The sequence below is a fragment of the Mauremys mutica genome, chromosome 4, assembly GCF_020497125.1.
Source record: "Mauremys mutica isolate MM-2020 ecotype Southern chromosome 4, ASM2049712v1, whole genome shotgun sequence".
Taxonomy (NCBI): Eukaryota; Metazoa; Chordata; order Testudines; family Geoemydidae; genus Mauremys; species Mauremys mutica.
In genome coordinates, this window is record NC_059075.1 from 125887957 (window position 1) to 125910355 (window position 22399).

The 22399-nt window shown below is 52.9% G+C and overlaps 1 protein-coding gene and 1 non-coding gene across 2 annotated transcripts; both read right to left on the reverse strand.

Annotated features, from left to right (window-relative positions):
- Positions 1–7326: 7326 nt before the first annotated feature.
- Positions 7327–7746, reverse strand: LOC123370579. The gene has a single exon (XR_006579476.1).
- Positions 7747–16920: 9174 nt separating this feature from the next.
- On the reverse strand, positions 16921–19111 carry TMEM167B (transmembrane protein 167B). The gene is made up of 3 exons (XM_045012387.1): positions 18952–19111; positions 18596–18727; positions 16921–18254 (listed from the first exon to the last, which is right to left on the reverse strand). The coding sequence occupies exons 1-3, from the start codon at positions 18959–18961 to the stop codon at positions 18172–18174; spliced, it is 225 nt and encodes a 74-aa protein (XP_044868322.1). The 5' UTR covers positions 18962–19111; the 3' UTR covers positions 16921–18171.
- Between the last annotated feature and the right edge of the window lie 3288 nt (positions 19112–22399).

Sequence of the window (22399 nt, forward strand, 5' to 3'; positions counted from 1 at the left end):
CTTTCTAAGATGAGCCAGTTTGGGGGAAGCCCAGTTGCAACTGGTCTGTATCAGAAAGCTTGCACTAGCATGACAACATGGAATTAGTTACATCAGTGCAAATGCCTAATGTAGATGGATTTAAACCAGGTTAATTAAATTAAATTACCTGGTTAAAATAATCCAGATTAAATGGCTCTATAGTGGGGGTTTACATCTGTGCAATTAAATGGATTTAATTAAGTGGCTCTGGGAAGAAGGATAAAGGAGTTTGAGGCGCAAGTGGTGTTCTCGTCTATCCTCCCTGTGGCAGGAAAAGGCCAGGGTAGAGACCGTCGAATCATGGAAATCAACGAATGGCTACGCAGACGGTGTCGGAGAGAAGGGTTTGGATTCTTTGACAATGGGATGGTCTTCCAAGAAGAAGGATTGCTAGGCAGAGATGGGCTCCACCTCACGAAGAGAGGGAAGAGCATCTTTGCAAGCAGGCTGGCTAACCTAGTGAGGAGGGCTTTAAACTAGGTTCACCGGGGGAAGGAGACCAAAGCCCCGAGGTAAGTGGGGAAGTGGGATTCCAGGAGGAAGCAGAAGCAGGAGACTGTAAGAGGGGAGGACTCCTGTCTCAGACTGAGAAAGCGGGACAATCAGCGAGTTATCTTAAGTGCCTATACACAAATGCAAGAAGCCTGGGGAACAAGCAGGGAGAACTAGAAGTCCTGGCACAGTCAGGGAATTATGATGTAATTGGAATAACAGAGACTTGGTGGGATAACTCACATGACTGGAGTACTGTCATGGATGGATATAAACTGTTCAGGAAGGACAGGCAGGGCAGAAAAGGTGGGGGAGTTGCGTTGTACGTAAGAGAGCAGTATGACTGCTCAGAGCTCCAGTATGAAACTGCAGAAAAACCTGAGTGTCTCTGGATTAAATTTAGAAGTATGAACAACAAGGGTAATGTCGTGGTGGGAGTCTGCTACAGACCACCGGACCAGGGGGATGAGGTGGACGAGGCTTTCTTCCAGCAACTAACAGAAGTTGCTAGATCACAGGCCCTGGTTCTCATGGGTGACTTTAATCACCCCGATATCTGCTGGGAGAGCAATACAGCAGTGCACAGACAATCTAGGAAGTTTCTGGAAAGTGTAGGGGACAATTTCCTGGTGCAAGTGCTGGAGGAACCAACTAGGGGAAAAGCTCTTCTTGACCTGCTGCTCACAAACAGGGAAGAAATAGTAGAGGAAGCAATAGTGGAAGGGAACCTGGGAGGCAGTGACCATGAGATGGTCGAGTTCAGGATCCTGACACAAGGAAAAAGGGAAAGCAGTAGAACAGAGACCCTGGACTTCAGAAAAGCAGACTTCGACTCCCTCAGGGAACTGATGGGCAAGGTCCCCTGGGAGAATAACATGACAGGGAAAGGAGTCGAGGAAAGCTGGCTGTATTTCAAAGAAACCTTATTGAGGTTGCAGGAACAAACCATCCCGATGTGTAGGAAGAAAAGTAAATATGGCAGGCGACCAGCTTGGCTTAACAGTGAAATCCTTGCTCGTCTTAAACACAAAAGAACAGCTTACAAGAAGTGGAAGATTGGACAAATAACCAGGAAGGAGTATAAAAGTATTGTTCAGGCATGCAGGTGTGAAATCAGGAAGGCCAAATCACACTTGGAGTTGCAGCTAGCCGGAGATGTTAGGAGTAACAAGAAGGGTTTCTTTAGGTATGTTAGCAACAGGAAGAAAGTCAAGGAAAGTGTGGGCCCCTTGCTGAATGAGGGAGGGAACCTAGTGACAGAGGATGTGGAGAAAGCTAGTGTACTCAATGCTTTTTTTGCCTCTGTCTTCACAGACAAGGTCAGCTCCCAGACAGCTGCACTCTGCAGCACGGTATGGGGAGGAGGTGACCAGCTCTCTGTGGAGAAAGAAGTAGTTCGGGGCTATTTAGGAAAGCTGGACGAGCACAAGTCCATGGGGCCGGATGCGCTGCATCCGAGGGTGCTAAAGGAGTTGGCCGATGAGATTGCAGAGCCATTGGCCATTATCTTTGAAAAATCATGGCGATCGGGGGAGGTCCCGGATGACTGGAAAAAAGCTAATGTAGTGCCCATCTTTAAAAAAGGGAAGAAGGAAGATCCAGGGAACTACAGGCCAGTCAGTCTCACCTCAGTCCCTGGAAAAATCATGGAACAGGTCCTCAAGGAATCAATCCTGAACCACTTAAAGGAGGGGAAAGTGATCAGGAACAGTCAGCATGGATTCACCAAGGGCAAGTCATGCCTGACTAACCTAATTGCCTTCTATGACGAGATAACCGGCTCTGTGGATGAGGGGAAAGCAGTGGATGTGCTATTTCTGGACTTTAGCAAAGCTTTTGATACAGTCTCCCACAGTATTCTTGCCAGCAAGTTAAAGAAGTATGGGCTGGATGAATGGACGGTAAGGTGGATAGAAAACTGGCTAGATGGTCGGGCTCAACGGGTAGTGATCAATGGTTCCATGTCTAGTTGGCAGCCGGTATCAAGTGGAGTGCCCCAAGGGTCGGTGCTGGGGCCGGTTTTATTCAATATCTTCATTAACGATCTGGAGGATGGTGTGGACTGCACCCTTAGCAAGTTTGCAGATGACACTAAACTGGGAGGAGTGGTTGATATGCTGGAGGGTAGGGCTAGGATACAGAGGGACCTAGACAAATTAGAGGATTGGGCCAAAAGAAATATGATGAGGTTCAACAAGGACAAGTGCAGAGTCCTGCACTTAGGACGGAAGAATCCCATGCACTGCTACAGACTAGGGACCGAATGGCTGGGCAGCAGTTCTGCAGAAAAGGACCTAGGGGTTATCGGTGGACGAAAAGCTGAATATGAGTCAACAGTGTGCCCTTGTTGCCAAGAAGGCTAATGGCATTTTGGGTTGTATAAGTAGGGGCATTTCCAGCAGATCAAGGGATGTGATCATTCCCCTCTACTCAGCACTGGTGAGGCCTCATTTGGATACTGTGTCCAGTTTTGGGCCCCACACTACAAGAAGGATGTGGATAAATTGGAGAGAGTCCAGCGGAGGGCAACAAAAATGATTAGGGGGCTGGAACACATGACTTATGAGGAGAGGCTGAGGGAACTGGGATTGTTTAGTCTGCAGAAGAGAAGAATGAGGGGGGATTTGATAGCTGCTTTCAACTACCTGAAAGGGGGTTCCAAAGAGGATGGATCTAGACTGTTCTCAGTGGTAGAAGATGACAGAACAAGGAGTAATGGTCTCAAGTTGCAGAGGGGGAGGTTTAGGCTGGATATTAGGAAAAACTTTTTCACTAGTAGGGTGGTGAAGAACTGGAATGGGTTACCTAGGGAGGTAGTGGAATCTCCTTCCTTAGAGGTTTTTAAGGTCAGGCTTGACAAAGCCCTGGCTGGGATGATTTAGTTGGGTTTGGTCCTGCTTTGAGCAGGGGGTTGAACTAGATGACCTCCTGAGGTCCCTTCCAACCCTGAGATTGTATGATTCTATGATTCTTTATACTGGTGCAAATTAGCCATGTGCAGATCAGTGGCTATATACAGGGGCGGCTCTACAAATTTGGCCGCCCCAAGCAGTCATGCCCGGGAGGCGCCCCCGAGCCGCGGGAGCAGCGGACCTCCCGCGGTCATGACTGCAGAGGGTCCGCTGGTCGCGCGGCTCGGCTGGACCTCCCGCAGCTGTGGGCGGTTCGCTGGTCCGGCGGCTCCGGTTGAGCTGCCGCAGTCATGCCTGCGGAAGGTCCAGCCGAGCCGCGGGACCAGCGTCCCCTCCGCAGTCATGCCTGCGGCAGGTCCGCTGCTCCCGGGGCTCCGGTGGACCTCCCGCAGGCATGACTGCGGCAGGTCCGCCGGCCCAGCCTGCCGCCCCCCCGGGAAAGGGCCGCCCCAGGCAGGTGCTTGCCCCGCTGGGCTCTGGAGCCGGCCCTGGCTATATATGACACATCCAGCCCCAGGGTCAGGCCAAAAGTGAAATGAGTTTGATGATCTCAACTCTACAGCTGCTTTATATTTGTCTGAACTCCTCTGGGGAATAGTTGGTCTAAGAGTAGGAGCAGCCAGTCAGAGGCAAGGTTGAGACAGATAAGGCTTGACAGAATTCAAGCACCTTTCCAATGTGGAAGATGCTACTGTAGCACTTGCCTGCATTACACTTCGCTCACACCAGCAGCTGCTCATTTCCCCCTCCATGTATGCCTGAGGAACAAGAGACCCACACACCAGTTTACTGCAGCTGTGGATCAGCTCGTGTTTATTCCTCAGCACTCATTGCAGAGCCAGCCCTGCCTTAGCCTGCACAATGGGGAAAGAGCAACTGTAGACTCATACATGATTCTTCACTGGTTTGAAAAACTCTGGTTTCCATTATAAGAAGTTCCTCTCTTGGCAATAGAAAAGGATGGTGGCAGGATGGATGGGCAGCTAACCAGCCTTCCAGAACCATGGCTCCAGCCAAATGTTACAGCAGCCAAAGGTGTGAACCTTACGACCCCCAATTCACTTCAGTGCCACATTAACCTCCAACTCCAGGCAGGGCTAAGGCACCTCTATGCTACAGGGACTAGCACCACAGCAGGGGGGTTCTGACTAGCATGTCCCCAAGCCCAGGAGCTAGGTTGATGGACACTTTCTTCCATTCACCTTGCTGTATCTACCCCAGGGGCAAGCGTGGCACAGCAACAGCACTGGAGTGTGGAGTTTGCACAACTGTGAGCACCATAGTGATGTCAACCCAAAATGTAGGCCAGACCTCAGCAGAAATCAACTTGTGGGTTTGTCCCAGAGCTCCCCTCTGCTGGGGGGAGAAGAGGATTGGAACAGGGGTCTCCCACCTCAGGAGCTTGCCCAAACCCCTGGGCATTCTGCTTTGGGTCTCCTTCAATCTCTAAAGCCACTCCACTTTGGATAATTAAATGTGAGTGGTGCATGGGGACTGGACCTTGGCTGTCCCTGAGCTAGAGTCAGTCTCTCTGGCCCAACACAACCTTCATAATTTAGCCACAGTGGACCAGTTTCAAGAAGAGGGATTGAGGGAAACCCACATCACAGTATCCCTGGCCCTAGCAGCCAAGATGGGCAGCTGAATTCCTTTGGGACTTAGGCAGGAGACAGGCATCCATCCCCCTAGAGGGAAGCAGCAAGAGGCACCCAGGAACTTCACCCTGAAAACCAAGCGGGGCACCATGTTCAGGCTCAGTGAGAGTTCTGTGGATTACAGTGAGCTGAAAACTGGGATGTAGGAACCTGAATGCCAGCCTGAGCCCCCCCAAGTCCCTTTGTGGATCTGAACCGTCATGCCTTGCTTTTCCTGGAGCAGTGAAGCTCTCTCCATGGCCCTCAAGAGGCTGCTTCACCTCCTTGTATGTGGGTGACTAATGTATTACTACAGCCAATCAGACTCAAGCTCTTACACAGAGTCTCACTGAAGTCAACATGCTCACTCATCTGCGTAAGGGCTGCAGCCCTGGGGATGGGTTCACAGGATCAGGCCCCATGGTATGCGTGGTCAGAATGACAGCTCCTAGGGCAGGGGTAGACAACCTACGGCACACGTGCCGAAGGCGGCATGTGAGCTGATTTTCAGTGGCACTCACACTTCCCGGGTCCTGGCCCCCGGTCCAGGGGGCTCTGCATTAATTTTAAATGAAGCTTCTTAAACATTTTTAAAACCTTATTTACTTTACATACAACAATAATTTAGTTATATATTATAGACAATGTATTACCGGCCTGCACAACCTTAAATTAGAGTGAATAAATGAAGACTCAGCACACCACTTCTGAAAGGTTGCCGACTCCATCCTAGGATCTTGCCAGTGAAGCAGACAGTGCCAGAGGGGTTCAGAGAGGCCACTGAAAGCACACTCTGGGAGGGACAGCTGAGCTAGATTTCAGTGCCCCTTTAACACATGTTTTAGTGATGGGGGTCAGGGGGGAATAAGCCATTGACAGAGAACCTCTGTTGAGGGGCATTGCTTTGTTTCTCCACCCTGCCTGAAACCAGCTTGCTCTCACACCCATTTCAGCCCTGCTCCCCACATGTGCTGTAAGATCACCCCCATTGCCTTCAAGCTATTTGCACTAGGCTGTGCAAAGCAAGTGTCCCCAGGATACTCCTGAGCTACTCTTCAGCTCACCAGGGTACTGCGCTCCCAGCGCTGGGAGTTCACACAACACACCCATGATACCAACCCATCACCCCAGGGCACACATGCCAAGCAGGATGGCCTTGGGTGCCAAAACAAACACCTACTCTCAGCAATTGCCCTGGAAGGGCCAGAAGTGCAGCAAAAATAACCAAAGGCTTGAGCCCTTGAAGTGGTTTTAATACTGAGAGCTATAAACTCTTGTAGGAGCTTTGAGCAAGGACCATCTCCCCCCATTACAGTCAACCATTAGCCAATGATCAGGATCATTTATTTTCTTCTGGAGAATATTAAGCTACTCCAGCCTGCATGCAATCTGGGGAGCTGAACACCAGAGATTACAAGGAGGATTTTAAGGAGTGGAGGGTACCACTGTGTGGCTCAAATTTTGAACGCTGAGTTCCCTTCACAGCACTAAAATAAAGGGCCACATCTGTATGCTGCATGTTGAGCCTACTTGGACGCCCCCCCCCCCCCGCGTGAGTGCAGAGCACATCCAAGTATGGTCCTGTTACTGGCAAAGCAGCATATCTAGAAGCACTGCTGAAGTCTAGCTAAATACCAGAGCCACGCAGCTAAATCACCCTCTGACCAATGGGGCAGGATAACAGGCAGCCCCCAGCCACCCTGGGCAACACCACCACGTTTAAATGCAGACTTACAAGAATTTTATTTATTTATTATGAGCTTGACCCCCATCCCCTCCGAACCCGCCGCCCAGCAGGAAGCCCCCAGAGCGGCACGCATTCCTTAGGGAGAAACGAAGGGCCATGCGTTCCAGGGGCAGATGGAGCCCCAAGCCTAGCTGGGGCTGCTGGCCAGACACCGCAGGGCTCGAGGACACAACGCTTCCCGGGGAAAACAGTGGCCCGGGCGGCTCATTGCAGTCGGCTGCTCGTGGGCCTAGGCGGGTCGATCAGGGTCTCCCCGCCTGTAGCGCAAGGAAGCCCCAGGCAACCCCGCTCCTCGTGGGCCTCCCGCGGGCGGCTGGAAGGGGAGTTACTACCCTGGGGCGACGGTGTGAACAAAGCTACCAGCGGCTGCTCTGCAGTCCTTGCTCCGCGCCCTGAGAGCCAGCGCCGCCCTGCCCGGAAACACCCCCGGCTCGCGACACACACACACACACCCCGAAGGGCTCGGCCGCACCCGCACCCGAACCCCCTGCTGGCCCAGGCAGGCCCCGCGCCGTCGGGCTCAGATCAGAATCGCCTCGATACTCATGGGCCGGGGAGCTCGGGTCAGCGCGGACCCGCCCCGCGGCCTCATCTATCTGATCGACTCATCATCTCTGAGCGCCGGGCGGGCCGGCTGCGGCCTCCAACTCTGCCCCGCACAGCGCCCGCGGGCTTCGCGGGAGGGGTCTTCTCATCTCGGGCCGGGCGGCCGCCCCCGGCCCGATCGAATAAGATCAACGTGTAGGCGAGATCCCAGCAGGGCCGCACGCACGCACGCACCCCCCCCCCCCCATCGCTGCACACGCACACCCCCACGCACGCTCAGGTGCACACTCAACTCCCTGCACACTCACTCACGCTCCATCCGCTCCCCTACAGGGCTCCGCGTGCGCAACAACTCCCTTTTATATAGCCTGGGGCCGCACTGCATCATGGGAGCACCAGCTGCCTCCATAGAGCTCTCCCCAAACGGTCCGCGGCCTCTCGGGCGCCCTCTTCGGCCGGGAGGATTCCACGCAACCCTCCTGCCTGGACCGCAGCTTTTCACCTCCAGCTCCCTTTGTCCCCAGCCAGGACCGGGGCCGGGTGAGCTGGAATCGGGACATCTCCGGCCAACAACATTATTTTAACATAACTTAGAAACAAGGATTAGCTGAAAACATGTGTGTTTTACTGAGGGGAGATGTTAACACACTATGAGACTTAAACATCCAGGGCCGGCTCCAGAGCCCAGCGGGGCAAGCACCCGTCTGGGGCGGCCCTTTCCCGGGGGGGCGGCAGGCTGGGCCGGCGGACCTGCCGCAGTCATGCCTGCAGGAGGTCCACCGGAGCCCCGGGAGCAACGGACCTGCCGCAGGCATGACTGCGGAGGGGACGCTCGGCCGGCGGCTCCAGTGGACCTCCCGCAGGCATGACTGCGGCAGCTCAACCGGAGCCTCCGGACCTGCGAACCGCCCGCAGCTGCGGGAGGTCCAGCCGAGCCACGCGACCAGCGGACCCTCCGCAGTCATGCCCGCGGGAGGTCCGCTGCTCCCGCGGCTCGGGGGCGCCTCCCAGGCATGACTGCTTGGGGCGGCCAAAAACCTAGAGCCGCCCCTGTAAACATCCCATTGTCTCACCCACAGAATTCTTCTGCAGAACTGGGAGGGATCTTAAACACCTGCTAGCATCAGTCCCAAACCAGAGGATGGGTACAGTCCACAGTGGCTGGGGCAGCTCCATAGTATGAAATTGTCTTGTTTTAGAGATACTGTGACGAAGTGGGACTGGTCTTACTGGGGGCTGGGTACAGATCCTAAGTATCTAGCAGCAAAAGTCCATGCAGCCAAATGCCTGACACTCTGTCTCCTAGCAACTGATGGCCGGGCCCCTCCCTGCAAAGGTGCTGGCTAAAGGTGTTGGAGACAAAGGGGTCAGGTGACCTCCTGGCCCGGGAAAGAAGCGGAGGAGAGAGGAGGGGCCGGAGGGGGTTGGGCAGACTGGAGTTGGCTGGGGAAAAGAGGGGAAGCAGGGAGAGAGGGCTCTGATCCCCGAGGGGGGCTGTGGGGCCCCAAGATGGACCTAACAGGGGGGATCCGGTTATCTGTGCCTGCAAGACCTGTGGTGGACTGTATTCCTGTCGTCTAAATAAACCTTCTGCTTTACTGGCTGGCTGAGAGTCCTGGTGAATCGGCAGGGAGCCCGGGGGTGCAGGGCCTGACTCCCCCACACTCCGTGACAACTGGTGGTAGCGGTGGGATCTACTGCACCCCGTGGACGGTGCTTCCTGCAGTAAGTGACTGGGGCGCAGTAAAACGAAGGGGCGATTAACCCCTGGGAGAGTGTGACCAGAGAGCAGGACTTTGCAGTAACAGGGTCCCCCGGGGGATCGCAGCGAGCGGTCCCAGGGGCGGAGGAGTCTGCAGCTCGACCCTGGCAGAGAGGTGGTGACCTCAAGGACTGGCACACTAGGGGTCCCCCTGGAACCCGTGGGGAGTGGCGAGCACCCCGGCCTGCGAGTGGCCAGCAGGAAGATGTATGCCCAGCAGCGCAAGTGCGACCTGGTGGAGCTGTGCAAGCTGAGGGGGCTTTGCAGTGGGAAGCTCACCAAGGACCAGCTGATTGCCCGGCTGGAGGACGCAGATCACGGGAATGAACCGATCCCTGTCTCTGAGGGAAGCAGCCTGGCAGAGGCAGCGCAGGCACCAGTGTCTGTCCCCGCTGGGAGTGGTCAGCTGGCCGCTGAGGGCTTCCCGAGACCTCCCACCCCTAGGCCTAGAGGGAGGGGGAGGAGGAGCCCAGCGACTACCGAGGGCACCGTGACCCCCCCAGCCAGCAGGGGGTCGGCCCGGCGAAGCCCACCCCCCCAGCAGGGGATCGTCCCGGCGATGCTCGGCCTCCGTGGAGCGCAGGCGGCTGGACTGGGAGAGAAAGATAAAACTGAGAGAGCTGGAGGAGCGTAAGGAACAGAGGGAACAAAAACGGAGAGAGCTGGAGGAGCGTAAGAAACAGAGGGAACATGAGGAGAGACAGAGGGAACGTGAGCGGGAGGAGAAGGAGAACCAGCGTAAACACGAGGAGACCCAGCGCCAGCAGGAGCGGGAGGAGAAGGAGAAGGAACGTAAACATGAGCTGGAACTGGCCCAGCTGAACAACAGTAAGGCCCCAGCTACGGTGAGCAAGGGGGGACCCAAGCCTACAAAGAGCTTTGATAAAAGCTTCCTGGCCCGGCGTAAGGAGGGGGAGGACATAGACACCTTCCTGACGGCCTTTGAGAATGCCTGCAAGCTGCACCGGGTTGACCCTGCAGACAGGATCCAGTTTCTCACCCCCTTACTGGACTCCACCGCCGTGGAGGTGTACAGCCGAATGAGAGAGGCGGAGGCGGAGGACTACAACCTGTTCAAAGAGGCCCTGCTCCGCGAGTTTGGGCTGACCCCAGAGATGTACCGGAAGAGGTTCCGGAGTCAACATAAGACCCGGGAGGTCACATACCTCCAACTGGTCAACCGGGCGCAGGGATATGCCCGCAAGTGGACGGCTGGGGCCCAAACTAAAGAGGACCTGCTTGACCTATTCATACTGGAGCACCTGTATGAGCAGTGCCCGTCGGACCTGAGGCTGTGGTTGATGGACCAGAAGCTGGAGAACCCGCAGCATGCAGGCCAGCTGGCCGACCAATACATGGACAGTCGGGCAAGGGATAATAGGGAGGCGTCTCGAAGGAGCAGGTCTGCCTCAATGCAGAGAGAGAGTCACCATGGGACCTCCCAGAAGGGGCCGAGGGAGAGCCCCCACCAAAGGGAAACATCTGGCGTCAGGTCCAGCCGTCCCACTCGAGGGGACCCACGAGACATGGGCTGCTATCAATGTGGCCAACAAGGCCACATACGGGCCCAGTGCCCCAAGCTCCGGGACAAACTGAGCAGACCAACCCCACACCGGGTCAACTTGGTAGAGACCCAGCCGGATGAGGGGCAGCGTTCACAGGAAAGGGGGGCTGGCCGCGTACCACCTGCAAAGGAGGGAGGGGGGCCCCGGGTCAGCCCCTCCGAGGGGCTGGATGCTCCCCGCCCTGAGTTTTGGGTTTACAGGGTGGGCACAGGGCTGCCCCTCCGGAGCGAGTGCCTTGTCCCCCTGGAGGTAGACGGGAGGGAGGTCACTGGGTACTGGGACACGGGCGCAGAGGTGACGCTGGCCCGGCCCAAGGTGGTGAACCCAGATCGGATGGTGCCCAACACCTACCTGACCCTGAGGGGTGTGATCGGGATCCCATTCAAGGTGCCTGTGGCGAGGGTACACCTGAAGTGGGGGGACAAGGAGGGCCCCAAGGGTGTGGGGGTGCACCCACATTTGCCCACGGAGGTGTTAATGGGGGGGGATCTCGAGGACTGGCCAAGTAACACCCGGGGTGCCCTGGCCGTGAACCGTAGTCAGAGTCGACGCAGGGCTCTGCACCCTGACACCGGGGAAGGTACTCTGCCTGAGGCACCGGACCCTGACCCGGTGGGGAGGGAACGCCCAGGGACAGGGCTCAGAGAGGCTGTGGCCTCAGACCCAGCCGGTGAGAGAGAGCAGATCCCTGTCCCTGCCCCAGCGGCTGAGTTCCAGGCCGCGGTGCGGGAAGACCCCTCCTTGCGGAGGATAGGGGACCTGGCCAACCTCGGGGGGGGGGGACAGACCATGGGATGAGGTGGCCGGAAAAGGTTCCTGTGGGAGAAGGGGTTCCTGTACCGAGAATGGACTCCCCCAGGGAAGATGGAGTCAGGGGGGATCAGGAGGCAGCTGGTGGTACCCCAGGAGTATCGCCACCAGCTGCTGTGCCAGGCCCATGACATTCCCCCCTCAGGGCACCAGGGAGCCTGGCATACCCAGCAGAAGCTGCTACGGAGCTTTTACTGGCCTGGGGTCTTTGCCCATGTCCGGCAGCACTGCCGCTCCTGTGACTTCTGCCAGAGGGGGAGGAAGGCCCGGGACAGGGGGAAGATGGCTGTAAGACCCTTGCCCCGCCCCGAGGAGCCTGTCCAGAGGGGGGCCAGGGTCAAAAGGGGGGCTCTGAACCGAGAGAGCCCGAATCACAGCCCCCCAGACTGGAACGTGGGGAGAAGGCCCCAGCCCCGCGAGCACCCCAGGGGTATTGGGGTGGGGAAAGGGCGTGGGCAGCATAAGGCTTCCCCCCTGCAACCTGCAAGTGCCCTTGAGTCCCCCCGACCTACAGGGGGGCAGGAAACTGGAATGACCTGGGGTAACTCTCCCCCCAGAACGGGGGGGACCCTGGGGCCTCTGTGGGAATGTAGGTGGGTTCGAACTTCCCCAGGTCACTGGCTGGAGTGACCCCGCTCAGTTCGGTCTCGAAGGGGGGAGAGGTGTGACAAAGTGGGACTGGTCTTACTGGGGGCTGGGTACAGATCCTAAGTATCTAGCAGCAAAAGTCCATGCAGCCAAATGCCTGACACTCTGTCTCCTAGCAACTGATGGCCGGGCCCCTCCCTGCAAAGGTGCTGGCTAAAGGTGTTGGAGACAAAGGGGTCAGGTGACCTCCTGGCCCGGGAAAGAAGCGGAGGAGAGAGAAGGGGCCGGAGGGGGTTGGGCAGACTGGAGTTGGCTGGGGAAAAGAGGGGAAGCAGGGAGAGAGGGCTCTGATCCCCGAGGGGGGCTGTGGGGCCCCAAGATGGACCTAACAGGGGGGATCCGGTTATCTGTGCCTGCAAGACCTGTGGTGGACTGTATTCCTGTCGTCTAAATAAACCTTCTGCTTTACTGGCTGGCTGAGAGTCCTGGTGAATCGGCAGGGAGCCCAGGGGTGCAGGGCCTGACTCCCCCACACTCCGTGACAGATACGGACAGAAAACTTAAGCTGCACAAATACAAATGTGAGGTAGATCTGTGCATATGCAGGAAGGCCAGGGAAAGTCACTATCAGTTCTCAGGCTCTAAATATTCAATTATTTTCCATGCAGGGAGGAGATTTTTTCCCTCTGTATTTTTCTGTGATTTGCATTGTAGTTTGATAAATGTATTCTGACCGCCTAGTTTACTTGGTTCATAGCTTTCAGAGCTTGTATGATTTCTGGTTTTGTCTGTACAGAGTAGATCACACCAGACACAGGCATGCTCAGCCCCAGTCTAGCACAATTCAGTAACACGAGTCACCCCATCTGTGCAGGCCAGAACACACTGCTATAACATGCTAACTCACTTCCATGCTGTAGCAGGGTCTGGGAACATGTTTGTTTTGTTAGCATAGAAGGGACATAATTTGACTCCTGTGGGCTATAATACTTGGGTCTAATATTGGTTGCTGGGTTTAGTGTGTGGGTGCTAGAGGAGGTCAGTTTAGATATTCTGCTGGTCCCTTCTGGCCTTTGTTGAATGAAATTCCTGCATCTGGTCAACTGCATAGTCATCCCACTCCAAAATTCTGTCCTGCAGTGCCCTCTGCCATACCCACAAGGCTAGCACACGCTCCATATAGCCAGTAACCAGACTATAGAGATGGGATGTGTTTTCCAGACTCTGCTACAACAGGGTCAGTTTAGACTCCATTCTAGGTGAGGGCTGAAGCTTCCACATTCATTCACCAATGAGCAAAATCAGAGAAGCAGAAAGGGGCCAAGTGAGAGGAAGGGTGGCACAGAAGACAGGGTGCTAGCATAAAACTTCGAAGACTCAGATTGAAATCCCTGTTCTACCATAGACTTCTTGTGTGACCCTAGGGTAGTGATTTAGTCACACTGTGCCTTAGGTCTCCCTCTGTACAATGGGAATCATAGTGCCCCCCTTCATAGGGGGAGTGAGGATAAACATTAAAGATTATGAGGTGCCCAGATATTAGGGTCTGGGAGCCCTAGAAGAACCAACTGTGGATTTTACACCATCTTTAGTATTCACAGTCCCTCAGAACACCAACTTAAATGTCTAATACCCTCCCCCTAACACATCTGAATCTGTGCCCAGACCTCCAAGAACAGTAGCCATGCACAAAAGTCCCTATTTCAACTGGGCTTTCCTAATGGCTATTGTGGGAAAAGATGGTTAAGAAGCTCACATGCTGGGTTCCATCCATTCATGGGAGCGACATTGAGTTCCCATCATAGAATCATAGACGATTAAGGGTGGAAGAGACCTCAGGAGGTCATCTAGTCCAATCCCCTGCTCAAGGCAGGACCAATCCCCAACTAAATCATCTCAGCCAGGACTTTGTCAAGCCGGGCCTTAAAAACCTCTAAGGATGGAGATTCCACCACCTCCCTAGGTAACCCATTCCAGTGCTTCACCACCCTCCTAGTGAAATAGTGTTTCCTAATAGCCAACCTAGACCTGCCCCACTGCAACTTGACACCATTGCCACCACAGAGATCAGCTGAGCTCCATCCTCTTTGGAACCCCACTTCAGGTAGTTGAAGGCTGCTATCAAATCCCCCCTTACTCTTCTCTTCTGCAGATTAAACAAGCCCAGTTCTCTCAGCCTCTCCTCGTAAGTCATGTGCCCCAGCCCCTGATCATTTAATAGAATCATAGACTTTAAGGTCAGAAGGGACCATCATGATCATCTAGTCTGACCTCCTGCACATTGCAGGCCACAGAACCTCGCCCACTCCTGAAATATCCCCTAACCTCTGGTTGAGTTACTGCCCTCCACTGGACTCTCTCCAATTTGTCCACATCCTTTCTGATGTCGGGGGCCCAAAACTGGATGTGGCCTCACCAGTGCCAAATAGAGGGGAATAATCACTTCCCTTGATCTGCTGGCAATGCTCCTACTTATACAGCCCAATATGCCGTTATCCTTCTTGGCAACAAGGTCACACTGCTGGCTCATATCCAGCTTTTCATTCAGTGTAATCCCCAGGACCTTTTCAGCATCACACACTTGGAGAATGTTTCACAGGGAAGTGTTGTCTCATTAACTGATGTGTACATTAATTGAACAGCTGCCTTTAAGGGGGTCACCAGGCTTATAAGAAGGTGATAAACATAGCTAAAAATGCCATCTGCATTCTAAGTAGTTCTAGAACTCCACTGCTCTGCAAACAAGAAACTAAACAGATAGGTAACAGTTTGCGACATCAAAGTATTGTTCAGGCATGCAGGTGTGAAATCAGGAAGGCCAAATCACACTTGGAGTTGCAGCTAGCCAGAGATGTTAGGAGTAACAAGAAGGGTTTCTTTAGGTATGTTAGCAACAGGAAGAAAGTCAAGGAAAGTGTGGGCCCCTTGCTGAATGAGGGAGGGAACCTAGTGACAGAGGATGTGGAGAAAGCTAGTGTACTCAATGCTTTTTTTGCCTCTGTCTTCACAGACAAGGTCAGCTCCCAGACAGCTGCACTCTGCAGCACAGTATGGGGAGGAGGTGACCAGCTCTCTGTGGAGAAAGAAGTAGTTCGGGGCTATTTAGGAAAGCTGGACGAGCACAAGTCCATGGGGCCGGATACGCTGCATCCGAGGGTGCTAAAGGAGTTGGCTGATGAGATTGCAGAGCCATTGGCCATTATCTTTGAAAAATCATGGCGATCGGGGGAGGTCCCGGATGACTGGAAAAAAGCTAATGTAGTGCCCATCTTTAAAAAAGGGAAGAAGGAAGATCCAGGGAACTACAGGCCAGTCAGTCTCACCTCAGTCCCTGGAAAAATCATGGAACAGGTCCTCAAGGAATCAATCCTGAACCACTTAAAGGAGGGGAAAGTGATCAGGAACAGTCAGCATGGATTCACCAAGGGCAAGTCATGCCTGACTAACCTAATTGCCTTCTATGATGAGATAACCGGCTCTGTGGATGAGAGGAAAGCAGTGGATGTGCTATTTCTGGACTTTAGCAAAGCTTTTGATACAGTCTCCCACAGTATTCTTGCCAGCAAGTTAAAGAAGTATGGGCTGGATGAATGGACGGTAAGGTGGATAGAAAACTGGCTAGATGGTCGGGCTCAACGGGTAGTGATCAATGGTTCCATGTCTAGTTGGCAGCCGGTATCAAGTGGAGTGCCCCAAGGGTCGGTGCTGGGGCCGGTTTTATTCAATATCTTCATTAACGATCTGGAGGATGGTGTGGACTGCACCCTTAGCAAGTTTGCAGATGACACTAAACTGGGAGGAGTGGTTGATACGCTGGAGGGTAGGGCTAGGATACAGAGGGACCTAGACAAATTAGAGGATTGGGCCAAAAGAAATATGATGAGGTTCAACAAGGACAAGTGCAGAGTCCTGCACTTAGGACGGAAGAATCCCATGCACTGCTACAGACTAAGGACCGAATGGCTGGGCAGCAGTTCTGCAGAAAAGGACCTAGGGGTTACGGTGGACGAAAAGCTGAATATGAGTCAACAGTGTGCCCTTGTTGCCAAGAAGGCTAATGGCATTTTGGGTTGTATAAGTAGGGGCATTTCCAGCAGATCGAGGGATGTGATCATTCCCCTCTACTCAGCACTGGTGAGGCCTCATTTGGAGTACTGTGTCCAGTTTTGGGCCCCACACTACAAGAAGGATGTGGATAAATTGGAGAGAGTCCAGCGGAGGGCAACAAAAATGATTAAGGGGCTGGAGCACATGACTTATGAGGAGAGGCTGAGGGAACTGGGATGGTTTAGTCTGCAGAAGAGAAGAATGAGGGGGGATTTGATAGCTGCTTTCAACTATCTGAAAGGGGGTTCCAAAGAGGATGGATCTAGACTGTTCTCAGTGGTAGAAGATGACAGAACAAGGAGTAATGGTCTCAAGTTGCAGAGGGGGAGGTTTAGGCTGGATATTAGGAAAAACTTTTTCACTAGTAGGGTGGTGAAGAACTGGAATGGGTTACCTAGGGAGGTAGTGGAATCTCCTTCCTTAGAGGTTTTTAAGGTCAGGCTTGACAAAGCCCTGGCTGGGATGATTTAGTTGGGTTTGGTCCTGCTTGAGCAGGGGGTTGGACTAGATGACCTCCTGAGGTCCCTTCCAACCCTGAGATTCTATGATTCTATGATCCCTGAGCTGCCCTCCAAGCTCTTGGTAGCACATGGTTAACCAGACCCATTCACATCACTGCCAATCCTAGTGTAACAGGCGCACAAATAAGGCAGCACATAAAAAACTCTGTATTCTACTGAGACCTGATCCAAAGCCAATGCAAGTCAATGGAAAGACTCCTATTGACTCCAATGGGTCAGTAGGGAAAAGACATTTTATTGGCAAGTTTTTTATTCAGGATTTTATAAACAATGGAGAATTTTAAAAAACTAAGCTACAAAAAAGTAGTTGAGTGATCCCTTCACTGCAACTACTGTAGGGGATTGATTCCTACATTTCAATCTGGGTGTGTAGAAGCTGGAGAGAACAGCTCAAGAGAGGTGAAAAACAAATTGAGAAGACAGGCCCATTGGAGATGGAAATAAAGTACAGAATAACATCAGTATAGGAGGCATTTGTCTTTAACAATCTATACACTTTCCAAATATACAAGTTGTGATGTTAAAATGTGGCTTAGACATCATCTTTACTATTAAGTTTAGTTACATAGTGTTCCCACCCCCTCCCCACCTACTCCCTCCTTAGTATAAATATCGAGGCTTGTGTTGGCTTCTAAACCACTTTCATCCAGGACATTGTTCAAGGACAAGGATGATTTGTATGTCAGGGTCCCAGAGAGCAAGCAGTTTTCTAGACACCTGTAGCTCATGCTACATTTACACCAATGACACACTGCTGTCACTGAACAGTGATTTGCTGCCCATTGCAATCCAGATCTACTTTCTGCTTGGAAAACCTTCTTACATGAATATAGAAGGTAGTCTTCAGAACCACATTAGATGAGTTTCATTTTGTTACCTATTGAGAAGTTTCAGTTGAAGTCTGTGCTTTTAGGATATCATCTCCCTAGACTTAGGCCCCAAAATACGTAGCTCTAACACAAGAGTGTCATTACGGTCAACTTATCTCCCTCCCCTGCTGTTCTTACTACACTTATTGGGATTTAAAGATATTATCTCTAAAATAGCTTAAATGCAACCTGTTCCCATCTATGTTCTGTCAAACTGAAAATTGTATCCATTCTGGTAGGCCCAAGCAATTAATCGTGAAACAACACAAGGTTCTCCTTAAGCAGACTGTATAATGTTATAGGAAAGAGGATTTGATCTGTATACATACATAAAGTAATCTTTGCTGATTACTTTATAAAGGGATAGGAAGATAAAAGAACATCTTCTCACTTTGCTGAAAGCACAGAGAACTTGGAGCCGTTGTGAAGAGCAGAGGGTCACTCTCTTGGTTTGGAAAAGGCTTGGTAATGGGGGCATTTCCTCTTGGCATCGCCAAACTGGGCTCTGTCCATTCCATTGACCTCTCTCTGCCTCAGGTAAGTTCTCCTTTTCAGCAGTTTCTCCCAAACAGATGTGTGTGTCTGAAGCCTTGAGATTCATTTTATGAACAGAACGTAAAAAGCCATCACAATGCAGGATATAGCCACCGCTGCATGAAGTCTGGTGCCGATCACTGCAGCTGAAAGACAAAATGAAGATATGTAGCAGCTCCAGCACACATCTCAGGATGACACTCACTAAGGCTCACAACACCTACGTGTAGGTAACTGTCAGACCCATTTTACTGATGATTTAGTGACTGAAAGGTTAAACAGCTGCCATCCCCTTAGAAGAAAGTTACAGTGAATCAGGAGCAAACCCAGGAGCAGGTCCCAGGTGTCTTGGCTCCCATGCCTTGCTCTCACCTGCCCAGGGGTTTCCCAGAGCAGGTAGCCTCGCGCCCTCCGTGAGGGGAGCTTTGCAACGCTGGGACCCCCAGTTTTCCTGCCCGCGCCCCCGCCGGCCCAGCCCCCGCCTTACCTTTGTAGAACACGCCCCAGACCCCGCGCTTCTCCGAGAGCAGCCAGGCCTTGAGCCGCGGCACCTTCCGGAAGTAGGCGCAGGTGCAGACGAAGAGCAGGCCGAACACCAGCACCCCGTCCAGCGAGTAGGCTGCAAGGCAAGGGGAGCAGCGCGTCACCGGCTGCAGCGGGCGCGGGCTCAGCCCCGTCCCGGGTCATTCCCCCCTCCCCGGCTCCCTCACATCGCTGCGCCCCAGAGGCCCGGGCCAGGCAGGCAGCTGAGAGGCGGCCACTGGCCAGCGCCGCCCGGCCCGAGAGCCGCCGTCCCCCCCGCGGAACCCAGGCGTCCGAGCTCGGGCTACGCCCGCCCCTCACCGTTGGTCATGGCGATGGGGAGGGGGAGGGGCGGCCGCTTTGGAGTCGCGAGCGGCTCCCGTCACCGCATCTCACAAACCGGGGCGCCCTGATCCTCTCTGCGCATGCGCCACTACCGGCCAGCCCACAGCCAACGCGACAGCCGGAACCGCCAGGCAGAGCCAGCCGAGCGCAGAAAGCGCAGGCTAGACGCAGCCAGTCGAAGACCGAGCGGATAGGCGACGCCAATCAAACGAATTAACGCGATTAGGCCTCCTCAATCGAGTACCGATAGGCGACTCCAATTTTTTTAAATTTAATTATTATTGGTATCAGGCCTAGAACCAAGGTGGGATCAAGCCCCTACTGTGTCAGCATGGCATACACACTGAAAGATAGTCACTGTCCCAAAGAGCTCACAGTACACACAGGCACAAGTAGGGTTGCCAACCCTCCAGGATTGTCCTGGCGTCTCAAGGAATTAAAGATTATTATTTAATGAAAGGTTATGTCATGGGATGAAACCAACCAGAATTGGCAACCCTAGGCACAGAGTGGGAGGGTAAACTGAGGCACATCAAGAGGAAGGGACTGGCCATAAGTCACCCAGTAGTAGGATGACCAGGTGTCTGGATTTTGACCGGAACACCCAGTTGAAAATAGACCCTGGTGTCTCTGGTCAGCACCTCTGACTGGGCCATTAGAAGTCCAATTGGTGGTGCTGTGGCACTAAGGCAGGCTAGCCCCAACCTGTTCTGGCTCCATGCTGTGCCCTGGAAGCAGCCAGAAGGTCCGGCTCCTATGCAGGGGGGCTACATGGCTCTACACGCTGCCCCTGCCCCGAGCACTGGCTCTGCACAATGGGAGGTGGGGGGTGGGCAGTGCCTGCAGGCGAGAGCGGTGCGTGGAGCCTCCTGCGCCCCTCCCCCCACCTAGGACCTGGACTTGTTGGCTGCTTCTGGGGCACGTACAACATGGTGCCAGGACAGACAGGCAGCCTGCCTTAGCACCGCCCTCGCCCCTGCTGTGCCACTGACTGGGAGCTGCCCGAGGTAAGCCCATGCCCCAACCCCAAGCCCCAACCCCCTAGCCCAGCCCTGACCCCCCCCAACCTGGAGCACCCTCCTGCACCCCAAACCCCTCATCCCCAGCCCCACTCCAGAGCCTGCACCCCCAATTAGAGCCCTCACCCCCTCCCGCACCCCAACCCCCTGCCCCAGCACAGTGAAAGTGAGTGAGAGTGGGGGAGAGCGAGCCACAGAGCGAGGGGGAATGTAGTGACCAGGGGGTGGGGCCTTAGGGGTGTTGGTGTCATTAGGCATAACTCTAGGTAACTCAGGAGGGTGGAAAACCATAGTGTTAATGAAGCCTTTCTGTACTAGGCCTGAATGGACCAAAGTTATTTTATGCTTATCCAGAGTGCCTCCATATTAAACTTTAGTTGAACTCCCAGGTTAGAATTGAGAATGGAATGTGTAACTGCTCCTTATCAGTGCAACACTGAAAGCCTGTTTGTATCTGGCTTAGGAGGAGGAGGGGAGGGAGAGCAAAGTAATAAATTCAAAAGTAAACCAAGGTAACAGCCTTGAAAAGTTACTAACAAGATGAATTGTTTGCTGTCAAGGATGATTTAATTGCTAACTATACAATGTGTTTACTATATAGGAGGGGGAGGAGAATAGTGGGGGGTAATGAGGATGCCAAGCTGAAGTCGTGTATAAGAAGAGACACACAGCTTATGTCTGTGTGCAGGATTTGAGATTGTAATGTCTCCCTTGCACCTTTATTTGGGCTCAAATAAACTTTTTTCTGCATTCTCCACCTTGGTGTGTTTATTGGAAGCAAAGCACACCGGGCAACGAACCACTGTTGCTGCCTCAAGCATTCTGTGCTGGCAACAGGGGTGGGGCAGGGGCATTGCCTCAGGGAAAGGGCGGGGCTAGGGTGTTCGGTTTTGTGCGACTAGAAGGTTGGCAACTTACCCAGCAGCAAGTGGCAGAGCTGGAGAAAGAACCCAGCCCAGTACCCCATCCACTAGATGCCTCAAAATCACGCCGCAGTAGCTGCACAGAGACATCCCAGTTTCCATTACTAGTGCTGAGCTGTGGTTTTGCTGCTCAAATTTATGGTTTTATGGTAAATATAAGTGAGGATAGGTGAGTGTGTCTGTTGTGCGGGGAGCTTTGTGTTGATTTGTGCGGGTGGTGAATGAGGGGTGTTTGCTGCAGCAAGGGGTTATGTGTAGGAGCAGCTAGAGAGTAATTCTTAATTTAGTCCTACGTGGAACACAGGATCTGATCTAAGAGGTGAATATAGCTGAACCGCTTAGTAATTGCAACCATAATGTAATTATATTGAACATCATTGTAGGGGAAATACCAAAGAAACCTACCACAGTAGTATTTAACTTGAAAAAGGGGAACTATTAAAAAATGAGTAGGCCAGTTAAATGAAAATTAAAAGGAGCCGTGTAATAGGGTTCTCAGTGGGCTGGGAGGCATAGGGGTTAGCATCCACTCAGTCATGGAGAAGTGGTAGTGGAACCCTGGCCCACCACCTCCACCAGATTCTGACCCAGGGCCCTAGGAGGGTCAGCAGTGTTTGATCTCCGGGGCAACCCTCTGAGTTACTCTCTGTGACACTCTATGCCCCAGAGCAACACCCTGACACCCCCATATTCACCACTGTCATATAATTATGTGTTTTGTACAAAGTATGCCTTGTGAGGTATCATTCTAAAAGTCTTGATCTACTAAACATTAATATCTCATTGGATTGTACGTTCTATCATTGTATGTGAAGTTATGAAGTTTTGCTATGTATGTGTTGCTATGTACATGCAGGGCCAGTTAGACAGGCAGAACTGCCAAGTCTCATTGCGTGGATGAGACGCTGGTGTAGGGAGGAGGGGTTTAGCTTTATTAGGAACTAGGGAAACTTTTAGGAAAGAGGGAGCCTATACGGGAAGGATGGGCTCCACCTACACCAAAATGGAACCAGATTGCTGTCACTTAACATTAAAAAGGTCGTAGAGTAGTTTTTAAATTAAGGGCTGGGGGAAAGCAGACAGGTGCAGAGGAGCACATGGTTTGGACATCCCTTAGGGGAGGATCTACTAATAGAGAACCTCTATGTTCTAGTGAGGACAAAAGGATGGAAAATGATAAAATACAGGCAGGGTCTGATCAGAAACAGTCAAATAAAGAAGAGTCCCATTCAATTGCATCGTGTAATGTCAGACCGCTAAAAGGAGACAAGTTTTTAAAGTGCTTATATACCAATGCTAGAAGACTAAATAATAAAATGGGCGAACTAGAGTGCTTCATATTAAATTAGGAGATTGATATAATAGGCATCATAGAAACTTGATGGAATGAGGATAATCAATGGGATACAGTAATACCAGGGTACAAAATATATCGGAAAGACAGAACAGGTCATGCTGGTACGGGAGTGGCGCTATATGTGA